Source organism: Podarcis vaucheri (assembly GCF_965113315.1).
Source record: "Podarcis vaucheri genome assembly, chromosome: 1".
In the NCBI taxonomy this organism is placed as follows: Eukaryota; Metazoa; Chordata; class Lepidosauria; order Squamata; family Lacertidae; genus Podarcis; species Podarcis vaucheri.
Genome location: NC_138759.1, coordinates 94,651,569 through 94,672,303, shown reverse-complemented (window position 1 = coordinate 94,672,303; position 20,735 = coordinate 94,651,569). Strand labels below are relative to the sequence as shown.

General features: G+C 42.0%; 1 protein-coding gene across 4 annotated transcripts in view; it reads left to right on the top strand.

Moving 5' to 3' along the window:
* ADCY5 (adenylate cyclase 5) overlaps positions 1-20,735 on the top strand; it is a 189,597-nt gene that overhangs the window by 121,070 nt on the left and 47,792 nt on the right. For all 4 annotated transcript variants that reach the window (XM_082235103.1, XM_082235102.1, XM_082235101.1 and 1 more), the window contains 3 exons: positions 14,843-14,954; positions 15,470-15,597; positions 20,259-20,417. In XM_082235103.1, the coding sequence (XP_082091229.1) occupies positions 14,843-14,954; positions 15,470-15,597; positions 20,259-20,417 (399 nt within the window). The remainder of the gene's footprint in view (positions 1-14,842; positions 14,955-15,469; positions 15,598-20,258; positions 20,418-20,735) is intronic.

Here is a 20,735-nt window from a genome sequence, read left to right as displayed (position 1 = left end):
AAGTTAAACCAGCATTTGCTGGAATACAGCAGTGGACATGTCAGCTCTGTAAATAAAATACATGTTTAGCTTTCTAATGTGGTTTGCTTAATGTACCAAAACATACCAATTTGTTGCTTCATTTATCGCTGTTTAAATCCTTTTAACAATGTAGTAGTAAGCAGTGCAATCTGCTTCAGAATCAGTTTTTCTGGCTTCCAACCATGGTTTTGTTTTTGTTTTTTGTTAAATCATTTTTATTAATTTTCCAATAAAAAAATCCAATTAACATATCAAATCATAATCCAATTAAAATAAAAAACTAAAATTAAAAAAGACCATGGTTTTTGACTTATATTCTTAATGCAGGTATAGGGCGGTATAGAAATTTAATAAATAATAGTAATAATAAAGTCTGTCTGTAGAATGGTTTTTATTAAATTTGTGTGTAATTATACTGGGTGTCCTTTGTTAAAGATTAATAAAGTTTGAGAGCGGGGGGGGGGGAGTGTTACTTGTATACCATATCTAAAGTGTCAGTAAGGTAAAGGTAAAGGAACCCTTGACCAATAGGTCCAGTCGTGACCGACTCTGGGGTTGCAGCGCTCATCTCGCTTTATTGGCCAAGGGGGCCGGCGTACAGCAAACCAGAGCAGCACACGGAAACGCCGTTTACCTTCCCGCTGGAGCAGTACCTATTTATCTACTTGCACTTTGATGTGCTTTCGAACTGCTAGGATGTCAGTATAAAACAGCAATAAAACAAAAATGTGTACTAGCCAAACACAGCCCATGACAACATTAAAAACTTAAAAAGAGTAGACAGTAAAACATAAAAATGGCATTGAAGACTTAAAGAACCAAAAGGTCTTCACATCTGACCCAAGCAGTAAAAGAGTTGCTACTGCTAGGGATGGACAAATCTATCCATTTTGGTTTCTCTCTTTTCCCCTATTTCAGTTCACCATGTTTCCTTTTTCAGTTCACCATGTTTCACCATCAGTTTGCAATTTTTTTAAAAAAAATTCTCAGCATTTCTTTAACATTTTCAGCATTTTCATGCAAGTTTCTCCTAATCTACACACTTTTGTATGCAATTTTTCATAATAGAATGCTGTTTTGTACATTATTTTCAATAACAGATGCACTTTTATCCACTGCTCTACCCAAGATACAAATTTTGTGCACCTTATTTGGTGAGACAAATGCATAGCAAAATTTGGAGAAGTGTCTTGTTTGGAGAAGTACAAATGAGGTAGTTTCACATTAAAATGCAGACTAAACCAAATTCCCTCCATCCCTAGGTACCACTGGTTACATTTGCTTGATAATGGTGCTCTATTGCTGAGGGCTCTCCCAAATATCCTGTCTGTTGGCCATTCATTCTAGGCTAGGCTCATTCATGGCTAGGCTCTCTCTGGTCTTGATTAAGCAATTATTCTGATTCCATTGCTGGGAGGTTATACAACAATGATAATTCATCCCAATTGGCTTACTGAGTATTTATATATCTTCTGTTGACCATTCATTCATTCCATCCTTTTCAGTACAGTTCCCCATAATAGCAAATAAAAAATATTTTTTTTATTTTTTAGAGTTTTTTTAGAGCAGTTGTTTTGTAGCACCAGGGTGACAGAATGATTTAAATTTAAAGGGAATTATTTCCCAGCAAGGCAGGTGCCTTAACATTTTTCGGATGCTGATAATTGTTTGGAAGCTTCCTGATAAGCCTGGAAGTACAGCGGTGGCCTCACACTTGCTGTAGCCTGCTTATTACTCATTGCTTGAATCACTGGCCACGCTCCTTATTTCCCCAGATAGAGGGATACAATCTTTCATGCTAAAACCAGACTGTGAAAAAGGTACCCGCACCTAGCAGCAGTCATTACAATAAATTGAAACCAGCTTCAAAGGTATATTATAGCAGAATGAGCAGCTACCGGGTATCAAAGGAAACACTTTCAAAGTAGTGCTGGTGCCAGATTACTCCCTCCTGGAGATATGTGACATTATAGAAAGCACTTATAAGAACAAACACTATTTGTTAAATCATCAAATGTCCTTCAAATCCAGAACTGCACACTATTCATCATTTTACAATAGAAAGACATTGTGACCTGACATCTGGAAAGGGTGTCCATTGATGGCACTTGCAGTAGGTGAGGTGGAAGAATGCCTTGCCTAAGAGCGTGCTTTGTTGCTTCAAATATAGACATTTCACAGCCCCACCAAGGAAATGAGGCTCTTCTGTGCCTTTGTTGTCAACAGGGAGCATAAAACTTGTGCTCCAATTGAGACTGGATGGGGCTGTCTGGCCTTCAAAACCAGAAGAACATACCAACTGTTGTACTCGGCCCACCACAACCGCTTTCACACTGAGTACATATTCAGCAAGAACAGCTTCTTTTATGAATTTTCTGCTTGATTGTTCAGTGTGGCTGCTTGAGAATTGAGCTCAGTTGGTACTGACCAATGTTGTGAGCAGCAGAGCGGTGCTTATGGTTATTTATTTATTTGAAATGTATGTGCTGTGTTTTCAACATGGGATCAAAATGGCTCACTAGAGAGAAAGATTAAAAACTACATTAATAATATAATTTTTAGAAAGATAAACTAAATGGCTATATGGACTGATTGAGGCAGATATTATCTGGTTAAAAATATCCCAGTGGCATTCCATTGTGTCAAAAGCTGCTATGGGGCCAGTATATTGACTATTAATGCACATTGACTAATAATCACTTATTTCACATTCAAGCACCTTTAACTAAAACCAATTCATCCAAGAAGATGGATGGTTTTTCTTTGGGATGCTTCCACACTAGCGTACTATTCTGGAATTGCCATTTTTTGTTCCTCCTTTACTGCTTTCTCTTCTTTTTGCCAATCTAATTTAGGCAGTGTGTGTGTGTGTCTGTGTGTCTGTGTGTCTGTGTTGTAAATTAATAAATGCTCAGTGCTTTTTTTCAGGGGGCACTCAAGGGTATGCAGTACCGGCACCTCTTTTGTTGTTGTTGTTGTTGTTATTATAAAGTGTTGCACTTACTGTAAGAACTTCACAGCATCTATTTTTCTAGGGGGGAAAGCACTGCATGTGCTTACGTGCAAATAATTATGTGCAAACAATATTCATTGTTATTACACTGTTATACGAATAAACAGTTGAATGCACTGATTAGAAAACTGCCTCTTAGGATTCTATGTAAATGTAGGGGGGAAACTGCCTGATTTGTTCATTTGGTGTTGTGTGGAATCATAAAGTTCAAATAGGAATTCATGCTGTGCAGACTCTTCAAGCATCTCTATCTTACAGATCATTAACAGAAAGTATGCTGAGAACCTTGGTGGTGCTTTTAATTTCATAAGCTGTGAAGGGCAACTAAAATATTAATAGAAAAATTGCAGTTAACAGAAGAATTGCCAAGATAGTAGCTCTGCAGCAATGGTCAGCATTTTGGTCTTTCCCAGCATCTTGTTGAAGCTACCGTTGCTGGGAAAGACAGCTGGCCTCAGAGCCCCTGAGAAAGAAAGAGCTATAAACTCCAGATCAGAAATAACTACTTTGATAATATTTTCTACTTGAAAGATGGCTCCAGTTGAGAGACTGTGTGAACATTTATGCCTGTTACAAAATTGTGAATAGAAACCAGACAACTAACCACATCTTGACTTTGAGCACTTCTGTCAGAGCTGCTTCCAGATCCGAGCTCACAGAGGATCACGCTAGCCAGCATTCACTGTATAAAAGTCTTTATTGATTTACAGTTTCCATTTTCAAGCTGTAGCGCGCAACTCTACGTCTTATAAGCTAGACCGGCGAAGCTCTGTCTGAGTCTCCGCCTCCTGTACACCAACTTAATACCCTAGCCTTACTCCACCTTTTCCTCCTGACCGTTCTTCTCTGGGTCCCTCTGCCCCCCGTGGTCTCTTCCTTCCGGGACTCTTCTGACGCTGACCCCCCGGACCCTTCTGTCTCCTTGCGGCGGGCTTTAGGACCTGGCTCCCTTTCCGGGCTGCTTACTGTGCTGCCTTCCTGTGCATTTGAACTTGGCGCGCGCGCCCAACCTCCCACTTTCCGTTTGACCGTTTCTTCTCTCTCCGATGGAGGTGTGGCCACTCCTGACTCATGTCCTCCCCCCTGCGGCGAGCCGCCTGATCCCGATGCCTGGCGCCCTTCTCCCCCACTGCGTTCTGTTGGGGATGTTGGCCCCGATTTCCAACTGCTGCTCTCTGAACCCCCTTTTGTCCCTTCTTCCTGGGGTGTCCCCCTAAGCTCCCCCCTTGCTCTGGTCACTGGCGCTCCTTTCTGTGAATCTTCCGATTCACTGGAAAGACTCGGAGATCTCGGGTCGTCGTCATCGCTCATCTTTCCTTCGGACTCCTCCCCTTCACTCTCTGTTTCCTCCCTTGCCCTCGCCTCTGCTCCTGAACCCCTGACAACTTCCTTGGAGTATTGGGCTAAATCATTCATTCCCAACCTGGTGCCCTCTGGGTGTTTTGGACTACAAATCCCATCAGCTACTTGGAGCATAACCAGTGTTCAAGGGTGAGGGGAACTGTAATCCAAGACCCCTGGAGGGTACCAAGTTGAGGAAGGCTGGGCTGAACTTCCTGCAGCCAATCAGAAGCCGCACTTTGGTTTCTGAACGTTTTGGAAGTCCAATGGACTTCTGAAACGGATTCCGTTCGACTTCCAAGGTACGACTGTACAAATCAGTTGGAACTCCAAGTGATTATTTAATACAGCTCCTGGTATATAGACTGCAATAGCTAAATCAAAACTGATTTAGTTCACTACTTCCACCATAGACAATTTACATATATTAAAAGAAAGGGGGGAGAACATGAGTATAAACATCCCCATTTGCTTGTTTTTCATCGCTCAACTATTGCTTATTATTCTCTGAAAAACTCACTGAGTTAAAACAGCTTAACTTTAAAAGAATAGAATAGAATAGAATAGAATAGAATAGAATAGAATAGAATAGATACACGTTTTTAAAAGTATTATACGTGAATATACCATAAGCACAAATGTCTCTAATAAGCATTAATGTACTAGGTTGCGAAATACACAAGTTGACCCTAGTGCTTCTGCTAACTAGGGTTGACAGCTTACTAAAATAATGTTTAGAGATACAAGATGCATTTTAATTGTGATGATGCATGCCTTCAGATAGTTCAGGCAACCTACTTTGGAACCCTGACCAGTTCTTAAAAGTCTTTTTCAACTACATGGAATAGATTTTTTTTGAAAAAAAACTGCTGACATATTAAGACCAGGAATAAGAAAGTTGTACAATGCTTCCGGAGCACTCTGCTTCTTAGCCAAGGCTTGAATTTTGTTGTTCTGTGGCACTATAAATAAAGATATTAGCATCAGTATGTAAATAGGCTTCTATTTTTGTTCAGTGCATTGTTTAGGAAAACTAGGCCAGTTATTCAGTACGAAATGTTTGCTGTGCAGCACCGAGCCTTACCCGTTTTTTCCAGCCACTGCAGGCTTCTTGCTTTTCTGCAAGATATCTCAATTGTGCTTTATTTAAAATGGGGCTGGCTGTGGTAGGCAAATCCAGATTTCCGGAGACTTTGATGATCCTTTGAAACAAAGAACCAGCTCTTCTTAACTGAGCTTTTGTGAAGCCCAGGGTGGTCCAGTCAGTCAGTACTTGACAGTGCTGTTTGCTGAAATGCCAAAAGCAAGTCTTTACCGCTTATTTTCAGTCTTTAGTCTGTAAAAGGCAAATAATAAGACTTGGCCAGCAGGGGTGTTGCAAAGAGGAACAAGAGCTTAACTGATAAATGACAACGTTTAAAATATTGTGATAGAGAGGTGACACACTTGAGCTGGCCTTCTGGGTTGATACAAAAATCTCTTTGTTTGGAAACATTAGAACACTATTATTACGTCAAGAATGGGCCCAGAGACTTCTTAGAAGGCAATTCATGCAGTTCTGCTCTTTCAGTTAGGAGGGTATGGCCATGTAAGTTGCTTGTGTGTAGGGTGCCAATGTGTCCTACACTACAGAGGATGGCCTTTTATTTGAAGAGCTGTCCATTCCAAGTCCAGTTCAAAGATAAAGATCCACATGAAGGGATAGCAAAGCCCAGAAGTTGCCCAACATCTGTTACAGCAAAGGTAAAGGTACCCCTGCCCATATGGGCCAGTTGTGTCCGACTCTAGGGTTGTGTGCTCATCTCGCTCTAGAGGCCGGAGCCAGCGCTGTCCGGAGACACTTCCGGGTCACGTGGCCAGCGTGACGAAGCTGCTCTGGCGAGCCGGCACCAGTGCAGCACACGGAAACGCTGTTTACCTTCCCGCTATAAAGCGGTACCTACTTGCACTTAGGGGTGCTTTCGAACTGCTAGGTGGGCAGGAGCTGGGACCGAAAGACGGAAGCTCACCCTGCCGCGGGGATTCGAACCGCCGACCATACGATCGGCAAGTCCTAGGCACTGAGGTTTTACCCACAGCGCCACCCACGTCCCTCTGTTACAGTAGAACCTGGCAAAATGAACAGACATAAAAGTCACCTGATTGTAGTCTGCTCCCCATTGTGGTGAGATATACTGTATTTCTATTTAAAGAACAGCATTCCCCCCCCCCTAAATTTGCACCTATACGTATAAATTAGCTTTTAGAATTTTAAAGCAAATCTCTGTCCTCTTTTGTCCACACACACAGCATTACCAAAAAAGAGAACACCTAGGAAGTCGTGTTGGCGTTTCACTGAGCTCCTTAAAGGAAAAGTGACATATAACTGGAATAAAGGAAGGAAGGAAGACAGGCAGGCAGGCAGGCAGGTGGTGGTGGTGGGGTGTGTGTGTGTGTGTGTGTGTAAATTATTGTGTTACAGTGCAGTCATAACCCTATCTACTGGGGCTTGCTATTGAATTCAGTTTGAGATTTCATAACAAGTAATGAAGAAACAGTAAACGGAACTCCTAGACCCACTCTATAAGGTACAAAAATAACTTTTTCATGAATTTAAATCATAATGTCCAGCTCATCAATGTGAGATGTATAGATGCTCTATTTATATACTGTTTATATGTGTGCGGGGGTGCAGGCGTGTGACCAGATCAGCAGAAAGTTGCCTTTTTGTTTTGGAAAGCACAGTGGGAAACCAGAACTAGGAAAGACATTATATAAAGCTAGTTTTATTCTTTCGCTCAGTAACATTGTGTTGAACTAAATTGTTCCATCGATATCCAGCTGTCTTGTCATTGTGATGGGAACACTAAGGACCTCAGTGATGACAAATAGTGTTTGTGTATCTTCTCCTTTTATATAACTTCAGGTCTTTCACTTGCACTCAAAGGACTATTTTCAGATCTGCTTTTATATAGTTTATTTTCTTTAAGATTTCTGGCTTCCTAAGTGGTCATTTGATTTCATGAAGAAACAATCCAGCATTTTATCTTTATTTTCTGGTATAGCTTTTATTTATCTTCCTGGGTCTGCAAATTTAACACCAGTAGGTAGCTTTCCAAGCACAAGTTAGTAGAAGAAGTGATTCCCCTAAATTATCCATTATTCTCTGAAAGGCCACCATAAGGTATCTTTAACAGAACTATGCTGTGCTTAAAATAAAAATTCCTTCCAGTAGCACCTTAAAGACCAACTAAGTTAGTTCTTGGTATGAGCTTTCGTGTGCATGCACACTTCTTCAGATATCTGACCCTCAGAATCCCTTTCACCTCTACAAATCTATGATTCCCTAGTATGGAATTTGCCTTTTTCCACTCCTGTCGTACACTGGGTTGACAACTTATTCAAGCTATCTACTGTGACCCCAGAGGGGACGCGGGTGGCGCTGTGGGTAAAACCTCAGCACCTAGGACTTGCCGATCGCATAGTCGGTGGTTTGAATCCCCGTGGCGGGGTGAGCTCCCATCGTTCAGTCCCAGCTCCTGCCCACCTAGCAGTTTGAAAGCACCCTTAAGTGCAAGTAGATAAATAGGTACCGCTTTATAGCGGGAAGGTAAACGGGTTTCCGTGTGCTGCTCTGGTTCCGGTTTGCCAGAGCAGCTTCGTCATGCTGGCCACGTGACCCAGATGTGTCTGCGGACAGCGCTGGCTACCAGCCTCTAGAGTGAGATGAGCGCACAACCCTAGAGTCTGTCAAGACTGGCCCATACGGGCAGGGGTACCTTTACCTTTACCTTACTGTGACCCCAAGGCCTCATTCCTAGTGTGTCACCCTCAGTTCAGACCCCATAAGCATATATGTGAAATTAAGATTGAGTGGGACCAGATAGACCTCAGGATCCCTTCTAACACTACAATTCTATGATTCTGTTAATTCTGTGAAGTGCAACTGCTATATTTATTTTACAAGGTTAGAATCATACAGTTAAAATAGAAAGGCTTTTTCTAAAGAGTGGTATTCTTTTTGTGAGCATGTAGCACCCTGATGGGTACATTTGAAATTTCAGTTAGCCGAGGCAGATGAAATTTGTACTCATGATCCATCAGGCAGAAGCAAGAAACTTCTAGCTCAGTTTGTGGAGGCAAAGTCATAAGCTGGTGTAGTTATTTTGCACATGAACTTCCTTGTGATATGTCAACATGGATATCTTGGGAGGTGGTGGAATCCTGGGCCAAAGAGTACTGCTCTTCCTTTCCACAAATAACTTTTCTCCCAGAGAGGAATTTTGCACACTCACATATTTTCTGCAGAAAATCTGTAGGTGAATTCCAATGGAAGACAACTAAAGCAAATCAGTTTTACTGTGTCAACATATAAATAGACCATTTTATTTTGTAGTCATATGCAAGGTCAGATCATTCTTGGAAAATCTCTAAAGCTATCACCTGCTGTCCGTCTGGATGCTGCTGAAGCATGCTTGTTTTAGTGTACTGCAGTTTCTGTGATGTGCCATGGGAAAAAATTATATACTCATTATTATGGAACTGTTCTGGTATTAGAAATATTTTCCCCCCTGAAGTCCATGTTTCAGATCTCATTTCAACCACACATTGGTCTTAAGGCAAGCCACTGTTTCTCAACCTCAGCAACAGGGCTCAGCAGTACTGATCCGCTTTAGAAGATGCCACTAATTAAGTGGACTCTAGCCCACTAAAGCTTAAGCTGTAATTAACTGGTTACTCTTTAAGGTGCTATGAGTTAAGTACTCCAAACACTCTAAAATGCTCTTTGAATAATTGGTGCCTGTTTCCACCCTGTACCTTTTCTCTTGTGTGTTGTGTCTTTTCAATTGCAAGCCCGCATAATTGTATGAAAGCCACTCTGAGAGCCTTTTTGGCTGAAGAGCAAGGGTACAAATGCTCTAGATAAGATCAGAAAATAAATAAAGATTGAAATGTAAAATGGAGTGAGCTAGTCTTGACCCATTCTTGGCTTTAATCAGATCAATAAATAATTACATTAGTGTTTTCTTTGGCTATCACTCGTAGCCGAGTAATATTGTCTTCCATGAACATGATCTTCACTTACAGTGAGTCCGTAAGTGACTATGGAGGCCAATTCTGGATCCACACGTCCTTCCACATAGAAAACATAGGTTTCCAAACAGAAGTTGATCATGTGAGGGTTTACCAAACTCTTATCACGTTTCTCCCTTTCGTCCTGAGTTTGAGCATCTTCAAAGTCCATGACACTTTTGGTAAAGGCTGTTCTCCAACTGAATGCTCACAGGCCAGGGTTTCCCAATTGTCGGTGTTTATACTACTTTTTAAAGATTTGCTTTTAGAGAGTCTTTAAACCTCTTTTCTTGACTACCAGCATTATGCTTTTCATTTTTAATTTCGGAATAATAGTTCCTTTGGAAGACAGTATTCAGGCATCGAACAACATGACTAGTCCAACGAAGTTGAAGTTGAAGAATCATTGCTTCAACACTGGTCATCTTTGCTTCTTCCTGTACACTGGCATTAGTTCACCTGTATTCCCAAGTGATATGTAACAAATTTTGGAGTCACCATTGATGGAATCTTTTGAGGAGTTGGAGATGGCATGGTCCATTTTTCACAAGCATACAGTAAGGTTGGTAGTACAATAGCTTTGTAAGGAAGCATTTTGGTTTCCCCACAAATGTCCCGGTCCTCAAACACTCTGTACTTCAATCAGGAAAAAGCTGCACTCATAGAGCTTAGGTGATGCTGGATTTCAGCATCGATGTCAGCCCTTGTGGAAAGATAACTGCCCAGGTAGGAGAAGTGATCGACACTTTCCAACGTTACACCATTGTGTTATATTTGTGGCGCTGTAGAGGGGTTGTTTTGTGCTAGCTGGTGCAGCACTTTGGTTTTTTGGATGTTGTGCAATAGGCTAAGCTTTTCGTATGCTTCTGCGAATATATTTAGGATGGTTTGGAGGTCATCCTCTGAGTGTGTACACACTACGTTGTCATCAGCATACTGAAGCTCTATGACAAAAGTTATGGTAACCTTTTTCTTTACTTTCAGCCTGCTCAGATTAAAGAGCTTTCCATCTGTTCAAAGAATGATTTCTACTCCAGTAGGGAGTTTCCCTTCGACAAAGTGTAGGATCATGGTGATGAATATAATAGAGTTGGGGCGATAACACAACCATGTTTAGCACCTGATTCCACTGTGAATAGTTCACTTTGAGAGTCATTGTTATCTGCAATTGTTGTTGTCATATCATGGAGGAGCCAAAGGATGTTCACAAATTTATCTGGGCAGCCGATTTTCAGAAGGACAGTCCCCAGGGCATTATGATTTACAGTGTTTTGTTTTTTTAAATAAGATATTTATTGAGATTTTCAAAGTGTTACAAAATAAAATAAAAGCAGAAGAAAATACAAAATAAAAATAGTTAACAAAGTAGAAAAAGAAAAAAATAACAAACCCCTTCCAACCATACGAATACAAAGGGGCTGATCTGTCGAGAAGGGTTAAAAATATTGCCAAGCTGGAGTTACCACGAGCAGGAGACAAGGGAAAATACAGTCACAAATATGAAGAAGAGCTGCGGAAGGGACATGGAAGAGACTTGAGGGCATCGGATATAAGGTTGCCAGGTTAATGGGCTAGATCGATGGGATAATAAGGACTGACAAAACCCGGAACCAGGAGGAAGGGACGTTGGATGAAGATTGGATCTGTTTGTATTTCTTTTTTTTACCATTAGAACTGTTTTATAAAATTGGTGAATGTCAGAAAAATGTTGGAATGAAATTACTCGGCTTTAGTAAAGATGTTTAAAGAATTATGAAAGAATATTATGGTTATGAGAAGTTGGTAAGGATAAGATTTAAGTTTTAAGCTTTAAGGTTTATTTTTCTATAGAAAGATAAGATTAAAACAGTTTAGGGTAATGTAATGACAGAATATTATGAAATATGGAAAGGATTTGCTGGGATAATTACCGTATTTTTCGCCCCATAAGACGCACCGGCCCATAAGACGCACCTAGATTTGGGGGGGGGGGAAATAAAGGGAAAAAAATTTATTTCCCCCCCAGGTGCGCTGCGCTACACCAGGAGCTTGGGGCGTGCGGAGCTCAGCGCGCCCCAAGCTTCTGCGTGCCGGCAAGGTCTCCGCTAGCGTGGGAGAGCCGGGCGCCTCTCCCAGGGCTAGCGGACCCCTGCGCTAATCCAGGAGCTTGGGGCGTGCTGAGCTCAGCGCACCCCAAGCTTCTGCGTGCCGGCAAGCAGTCCGCTGCCGCCCCAAGCCTCGCGCACCCGGCAGGAGGTCCCACCGGGTGCGCGAGGCTTGGGGCGGCAGCGGATTGCTTGCGCGCACCTAGAAGCTTGGGGCGTGCTGAGCTCAGCGCCCCCCCAAGCTTCTAGGTGCGCGCAAGCAGTCCGCTAGCCTTGGGAGAGCCGCGGGGCTCTCCCAGGGCTAGCGGATCGCTGCGCTACACCAGGAGCTTGGGGCGTGCTGAGCTCAGCGCCCCCCAAGCTTCTAGGTGCGCGCAAGCAGTCCGCTGCCGCCCCAAGCCTCGCGCACCCGGTGGGACCTCCTGCCGGGTGCACGAGGCTTGCAGACACTCGCCCGAAGCAGGGGGAGCCCTCCCGAGGGCTCCCCGTGCTTCGGGCGACAGGCTGCCGCCCCAAGCCTTGCGCACCCGGTGGGACCTCCTGCCGGGTGCGCGAGGCTTGCAGACACGCGCCCGAAGCAGGGGGAGCCCTCCCGAGGGCTCCCCGTGCTTCGGGCGACAGGCTGCGGCCCCAAGCCTCGCGCACCCGGTGGGACCTCCTGCCGGGCGCGCGAGGCTTGCAGGCATTCGCCCCATAAGACGCACCCCGATTTCCCCTTCATTTTTGGAGGGGAAAAAGTGCGTCTTATGGGGCGAAAAATACGGTTACTAGGATACAAAGAAAGGGAGGAGGAGGAGGTCAAAGAAAGAAGGTAATGACAGTTGAGGATTGGAGAATAATGAATTTGTTTTTAAATGTTCTTAATTGTTTGTGGTGTATTTTTGTATTTTTCCCCCCTGTATCTTTTTCTTATTTTTGAATATGATTTACAGTGTTGACTTTGTCAGGTCAATAAACACCATATACAGGGGTTGGTTTTGCTTTCTGTATTTTTCTTGAAGCTGTTGAGTGGTGAAAATGATGTCCACTGTCCCCCTAGAAGGTTGAAAACCATTTTGGGATTCAGGAAGGGTAGCCTCAGATATTGTTAGGAGATGTTTTCCTAAGATCCTTGCAAGAATTTTGCCAGCCGCAGCTAATACAGATGCCTTGACAGTTTCCGCAATCCATTCTATCACCTTTTTAAAGGAGATTGGTAATTTTGGCATCCCTGAAGTCTGCTGTGATCTCCTCATTAGAGTCATTGAGCTTGGTATGCTGCTGAAGCTAAATAATGTTAGTTTGCAAGGTCATGTATAAAAAGCAATGCAACTTGGAAACATACTGTGAGCCTTATTATTTCCTCCTGTGGATTATGTAGTACAGTGAATATTATAATTCTTTTATAAGAAAAATAAATCAAAGGTAAGGAGCATAAAGAAATACTATTACAGCAGCTTGTAAGCAGCATAAGCAGGCTGAACATTATCATTGAACTTGTTCCAAAACATTACCCCAAAAACCACCAATATTTTCTTAAACCTGTTAAAATGATTTACATGTATTGTTTTGTAATCAGTTACAATGGACCAAATTTCTAAGTTGATTTCAATATAGTAAGAGAGATGTTTTGCCTCTCAATTTTTAGCTGTTATAATCTTAGCAGCAATTATAATGTTGGACATTATTTCTTCCAAGAGAACAGAAGAGGTGGTTCAGCACCACCCTACCCTCGTCTAGTTGACTGTGCTGTGAGAGTCATTGCCTCTAAAGCGATCTCTCTCTCTCTGTCCATTGTCAAAGAAGGAGATACAATAAATTGCCCCTGGGATGCCCTTCTAGGGACCATAGGAGTGCAGCCTGTGTGTGTGTGTGTGTGTGTGTGTGTGTGTGTGTGTGTGTATACCCACACCATCCTTCTGTTGTGAAAAGAAAGTTCATGGTGGTTCACAACTTATTAAAAATAACCAAAAGAAATTTCACAGAATGCGTAACAGTGGCTTCTAAAATATGGATGTGATCAGATAATAATAATTTTTATTTTTATTTTTATTTATACCCCGCCCTCCCCAGCCAAGGCTGGGCTCAGGGCAGACCATACACAGTACATTTCAAATTACTATTAATCCTCAATAATTATAAAGGATCAATAATAAATTCAGGTGGAAAGTAGTAGAGCGGGAGTTGAAAGGTCCTCTGGTTTCTACCTACCCAGTGAAGTAATTTCACAGGCCTGTGAGGCAGGGATTAGTCTTTTGGAGGCAGGGCTTTCCTCATTTGGTTTAACAGCTATTCTTGATTCTGCTATAATCATTATTATTAACTTGTGAGTATCTTAACCTGTTAATATGATGAGCTTAAGCAATGCTTCACATTTCTGACTCAGCATAAGTAGAAAGGGATGGGGAGCACCAAGTAATGGTCAGCTGAGTCACTGAAACAAAAGTACAAAACAGTGTAAGTACAAGTATGCAACCTTTATTTTTTTAATGTTAATTTAGTGGAATCAAATGAGGTGTATATTAGTATACTGGTCATCTATAAATATAAATAAAGTTGACAATGTTTTTATTATATGTATTTTAGTATTTTGTGTAAAAATGCATTATATCCTTGTAATGAAAAAATATGTGTGGGTGGGTGGGTGTTGTGCATCACACTGACAACGACAATGATGATAAATTTATATACCACTTGGTATAAACTTGAATCACTATATCATTTGTTAAAATTTAAACTTATCCCAGAATGGCATAGAGAGCGATTAAACTGAGCATACTTAAAGTACCAATTTGTGGAATGTAAAGCAGATATAAAATATGCATTGGTCTGAATTGTCTTGTGCTGTATCTTAGTCACTTGTTCTTTTTTGTGGTCATACGACCCCTTTCATGTTAAAACGCAGAGCACAAATAGCAAAGAAGAAAACTAAGAGCCATGCAATTTATGCAGTTTAGCTAGCACAGTCAACCCTTTGAGCTCTTACACACAGAGCTTTTTTTGTTTTTATAGCTACCTGGTCAGAGATATTTGGGACTGTATCTGAGAAACTGTATATAGTCTGTCTCTTGTCGAGGTGCCCTGATAAATTCATCAAAAGAGGATGAGTTATAGGATGTCTCAAACAAGAAAAAAAGACACTATGGAAAAACATATATTAAGAGTTTTAGGGATTTACACCTATACTGAAACTGATTTCTCAATGGTATTTTAAGGAGTCCAACATAGGGGCATGCTCTTATGGATAAGGAAAGTTCTGCATAACTTTGTAGATGGCAGAATGAATGAGAAGCATTTATTTACCAATACCTGTGTTTCCCACGGTTTTCTTTCCCCATTACTATCCTTGCAGCATTCTCTTTGCCGACATTGAGGGCTTTACCAGCCTGGCCTCCCAGTGTACTGCCCAGGAGCTGGTGATGACGCTGAACGAACTCTTTGCCAGATTTGATAAACTTGCAGCTGTAAGTTTTCCCTCTTCCTTCTGCTTCCTCAAATGTATTACTGTGGTGCCCCGCAAGACGAATGCCTCACAAGACGAAAAAGTCGCTAGACGAAAGGGTTTTGCGGTTTTTGAGCTGCTTCGCAAGACGAATTTCCCTATGGGCTTGCTTCGCAACACGAAAACGTCTTGCGTTTTTTGCAAGTTTGTTTCCTTTTTCTTAACACCGTTAATACAGTTGCGACTTGACTTCGAGGAGCAACTCATAGAACGCGGTGTGGTAGCCTTTTATGAGGTTTTTGGTGATTTTTGAAGCTTTTCCAAAACTTTTCCGACACCGTGCTTCGCAAGACGAAAAATTCGCTAGACGAAAAAACTCGCGGAACGAATTAATTTCGTCTTGCGAGGCACCACTGTATAACGGTGCCTTTCGCATGATGTTGCTTTAGACTTTTGCAAAAAAATTCATTGCCTTAAGCGGCAAACTGTTAACATCCTGAAGTAAAAGTGCTTATTTTTCTTCTTATTGTTTTGCAGGAGAATCACTGTTTACGTATAAAAATCCTAGGCGATTGCTATTACTGTGTGTCTGGGTTACCCGAGGCAAGAGCAGACCACGCACACTGCTGTGTTGAAATGGGAATGGATATGATAGAGGCTATCTCGTAAGTACCAAGCACCACAGGGAGGGGCAGTGGATAAATAACAAATATAGTTGCTTTCGTAGATTTTCACGGGTACCAAAACCTGCATAACAAATATAGATATATATATTGTGTGTGTATATGTGTGCTTCCAATTAATTTTATATCTTGTAAATCAATATGACTGTTTCATACCAGCAGGTCAAAGTCTAGCTGAGACCAAAGGTTTGGGTGGAATAGGAGAGAGAAAGCTTCTGGTACTGGGGGAAAGCCCCAGATACAAGTGCAATAAAGAAGACTTGCAGCAGCTGTGGTGTGACCCACTGAGTACTTGTCATCCCTGCACTATACATGCAGCAAAGTACTTCTGCAGCTCTTCAGCACAGGGAAACACAACACTAGAGAATATTAACTTGATTTGTCAAGTGCAAAAAGAACAAAACAAATGTATGAAGCAAATGTCCCCGAAGAAGAGTGTATGCTTGAAATATCAATACGATGAATGTTTAAGAAATTTAAATATACTGGAATTGGGGGGGACACACCTTGCATTGTCCCTCCCATTTTGTAGTTCTACTTCCTTCATGTTGGTTTTTCAAGAAGTCACTTACTATTGTTTGGAGTCAGTAAAACAACAAACTGACCATGGTGAAGTTTTTGGTAAACAGATCCTCAGTGCTAATTTACAAGTAGCTTATTAACAGCGGCCTATGGAAGTGCCAAACCTGGTGAATGGAAGAAGCATAATTGGGTCGTGGATTCCTATTAGGGAAAAGTGGTGGTACAAACGGTGTATTGTCATCACTTTCCATGACTGCATATTCTGGCATACATGTCCAGCATCCATGCTTGCATGATGATGCAGCTGGTTCCTGTCATGCAGATAGCAACTATGCAGGGCCCTGATCCAAACTGGGATCAAAGTGGGGCAAAGCTGGTTCCTGTCATGCCATGGACTGGATGCAAATTCCCCTCCAGAGTCTAGGTAAAAAAATATTCTCACCAAAGCTTGGCTTGTGCAGATGCTCTTTGTGTCTAGATGGCTGCTGGTGTTACAACTGGAATAGCTGCAGTTAAAGTTCTTTTTGATCGTCTGCTTCAAGCTGAAGGGCAGCTTGGGCAACTAGATTGGGCAACTAGATTGATGAGCATGGCAGTGACCCAGCTAATGTCTCAAAGCAGCTGTGTGCTAAGATGCCAAACCTGAAAAAGTAAGGACATTATGATCTCTTTTGTTTTATGTTGAACTTCTTTGCCTGAGGAAGAGTCTGTGGGTGGTCAAAAACTTGATATTTCACACGATTGAAGGCTCTGTTAAAGATATTGAGCAAAATCCCAACAAAGTTAGGGGCACCTTGAACTTGCATATGCAAGCAGTTGATTGTCATCTTAAATCATATAGTTTTCTGTATGACATAGAGCAGCAACTTTTCTTTGGATTGCACCCATTCTTTCAACCAATACTTGACATCTCCATTTCAAGGCAAACAATCCGCTTCTTACTTATCCTTTCAGCTCTTTACCTGAGACCTCCAAGTATAGGGCGGTATATAAATTCAATAAATAATAATAATAATAATTTCCACGAAATAGATGCTGAAAAGCTACGAAAGCAAAATAGCGCTGTGTTAATGTTTCACAAGCTTAAAGAGCATCCTAAAAGGACCAGCAGTTTTAGTGCTTGCCATTCCAGCATTCTGATTTTTATTACCTTCGCTTGTCTGAGAAGCATTCTCTTTTCATCAGAGAATATGGAGGAGGCAGTGAGAACAAAAAGTCTCTCACTCCAGATTTAGCAAAGAGATAAGATTGTTGAATCCTTTTCATCCCACACAAAGTGGGAACCAGGTTTTTCAAAGCTGACAGGGAACAATTTGTAAACAAAAATGGAGTGCACTTCAGTGCCTGTATCGGTGCTTTATATAAAACACACTGCTGCTCTGTGGAAATGCCACAGAGCCTTGCTTGCAGCCCCAGTGAATTAGAGAAAGCACGACATTGTATCAGGGCCAAACTAGAAAAGATTCATAGTGGGATGGGGAGGAATTATGTGGGATTTAGGCACCTCAGGTGCATTCATATATACTCCCCTCGAACTAAGTCCCATTGAAGTCAGTAGGGCTTACTTTTGAGTAGATATGAACAGGCTTGCACTGAATGTTGTCAAGGACAGTTTTGAGAAATGTGACAATTGCTTGGCCTGATGTGAGCAGCACTAAAATAAGCAAGGACCACAGCTTAGATTCTGCCCTCAACAACCAAGGCTTGATTCACATACTTTGTTTTGCTGTATGCAAAAAAAATCCTAGCCATCCTCAGGTACACAACCATGTGGAACACCATAGGATAAAGATGAAAGCAACCTGTTTGGAAGTGTTCTCGCTGCATTCATTTTATCAGTATATTCCTTGTGAGGCAAAAGTTGTGAAAAATGATGCTGCAAATTTTTAGCAGAATTCGGCATGCACTGTGCACATCACTGAGGGACCAACATCAATGATGTCATCAAGAAGCCAGTGTGGTGTAGTGGTTAAGAGCGGTAGTCTCGTAATCTGGGAAACCGGGTTCGCATCTCCGCTCCTCCACATGCAGCTGCTGGGTGACCTTGGGCTAGTCACACTTCTTTGAAGTCTCTCAGCCCCACTGACCTCACAGAGTGTTTGTTGTGGGGGAGGAAGGGAAAGGAGAATGTTAGCCGCTTTGAGACTCCTTAAGGTAGTGATAAAGCGGAATATCAAATCCAAACTCTTCTTCTCTTCTTCTCTCACATCTCTGCAGCATTTTTGCCCTCAAAAAGAAGTTTGTCTTTATTATTAATAAAGCAACCAATCAATGAATAACCATACATGTGCCTTTTTTAAAAGTGACATGGTATCTGTAGCATGAAGGGGCAACACTATAACTGAGCCAGTGTTTGATTCATACAAATGCTGTCATACAAATTGTGAAGCTAGGAGAAAGTGAAGGTTACAAGGAGCTCCTCTGATTGCACATAATGTTTGAGGGGAAATGTGCAGCCAATGGTTACACTTTGGCTGAGAGACCTCCTGTGAATTATGTTTTTATGTTGCATTTGTCTTCACACCTAATGTTCAGCATGAGGTTCACAGGGGAAATAAATGTCTGATGTTATCTGATGCCTGGGGAACACTGGTGATCTAAGATCATAGCATCCACTAAGAGCCAACCCCAGCCCCTGGAATGGATTTCCTATAATTTGTTCACCACAAGCCCTAAATTCCTCCCCCTTGGTTCCTGTCTGTTTCCCAGTTTCCCCAAAGCTTGGAACAGGAGAGCTTAGATCATGCAAATAATAGAAAAGTTGAAAACCACTTCTGAGCTCCATGACCCCATTCTGAACTGGGCCTGACAGCTGTAAAACTCCACGGTAGAGCTGATCACAGATCTCCTGGTGTCACATGTGGTTTGTTCCTAATACAGTTGCATAGAAAGCATGTCAAGTACTCTGATTGCTGCACACAACACTATATCAGAACTCCCATGAGTTGTGTTAGCAGTATGATCCTCTCATTACAGATATGCATAGGGGTTGGGGAGAGGCACTGAGGCAGGAAGAACAGAGCTTGATACTACCTTACGGGCAGCTAAGGCAAGAGGCTTGAACGAAGAACCACTCAACTCGCTCTGCACTAGTTCTATTAAATCAGTAGCAGATCTGAAATGACACCTTCCCATGTCTTCAAAACCTTTCCACCAGTAAAGTTGCATTCTGCAAAGAAAAGGCAGAACTGGGGGAGCAGAGTGCAGAATGCAGTTTCTGTCTACAATGCGGTCATGCTTGATTCATTAGACAATCCGACCCATGACATCTTCTCATTCCACTGAAGTTAACTGTTACTCTCTGTACAGCACAACCATCCTGGAAGTGGCTGAGCTATGGCGGCTCCCCACAGCAGCCATAACATGTTCAGTGACAGCAATCACGAGCAAGCATTTAAGGTCTTTCAAGGCCAAGAGTCGCCTCAGTGGTTTCCTCCCTAATTCCTAGATATAATTTCATTGCAAATTGCTGTGTTCTTCCAAGTAAACTTTTGCCCTAAAAGGCAAAATCCCACAAAGGATTCCAGTGATAATTTTGGGAGCAAGCTTTGTACATCTGAGAGCTTATTAGCATTGAAGCCTGTTGGGAGTAACTGAAGAAGACAGACCTGTCTGCTCTGCTGCTGCAGCAGCTCAGCATGTCTTGCTACAGTGAATAATTCACATATGTATTATGTTTCATCTCTGGAACATTTGATACCTGGTACTCTGTGAATAAATTGAGAGCTCTGGAATCTTGTTCTTTTTCTCTTCACAACATGGCTATTATGTTTAATGAGGCTCTGAAAGCTGGCAAGTGATGTCCAGCTTTGGTGTGGAAATCAGAGGCCAGAGCTCTTTGCCGTGCCCCAGATATCCCCCCTCCACACACAAAAACTGTGCTTTGAACTGAAAGCAAATTAACATCCTTGGCTAACTCCTCCATCCAGTGGTTTGTGTTGCTGGTCTAGCCAAACTTCACAGTGTGGTTTCTGCCTTACCTAGTGAAATGTAGCATTTAAGCAACACTGTATGTGTGTGTTTACATTATTTTTTAAAAAAACTGAGGACAGTCTCTTCGGTTCAAATGTGTGCCCTCTTCAATGTCTTTCATTCCCTCCCCCTCCTGCATCCTTCTTCAGATTAGTGCGGGAGGTGACAGGTGTCAACGTGAACATGCGAGTTGGGATCCACAGCGGGAGAGTTCATTGTGGTGTCTTGGGCCTCAGGAAATGGCAATTTGATGTGTGGTCAAATGATGTCACATTAGCTAATCACATGGAAGCAGGCGGCAAAGCGGGGTAAGAGAGTCCTGCCTTTGAAGTCTACTGTTCTATTTGATTTTGCTCCAGTAACTTCTCTGCAGCCTCACATTAATACATCTACCCTTTAATTATATTCTTGGATATGGGAATTATGGACAAGCAATTCTACCTAGATTCGGGCAAATTACTAACTTTTGATGTTGCGCTCTCTGTACAAAAGGAGAGATGGGAAGTACAGCGTGTCCAAATAAAAACTTCGGATGCCATTTCTTTGCTTCTTCCTGTTCATGTTTGTTACCAAAAAGTGGACTTTAAAATCCTGATCTGGCCCATAGAAATGGTATAGCACAAATG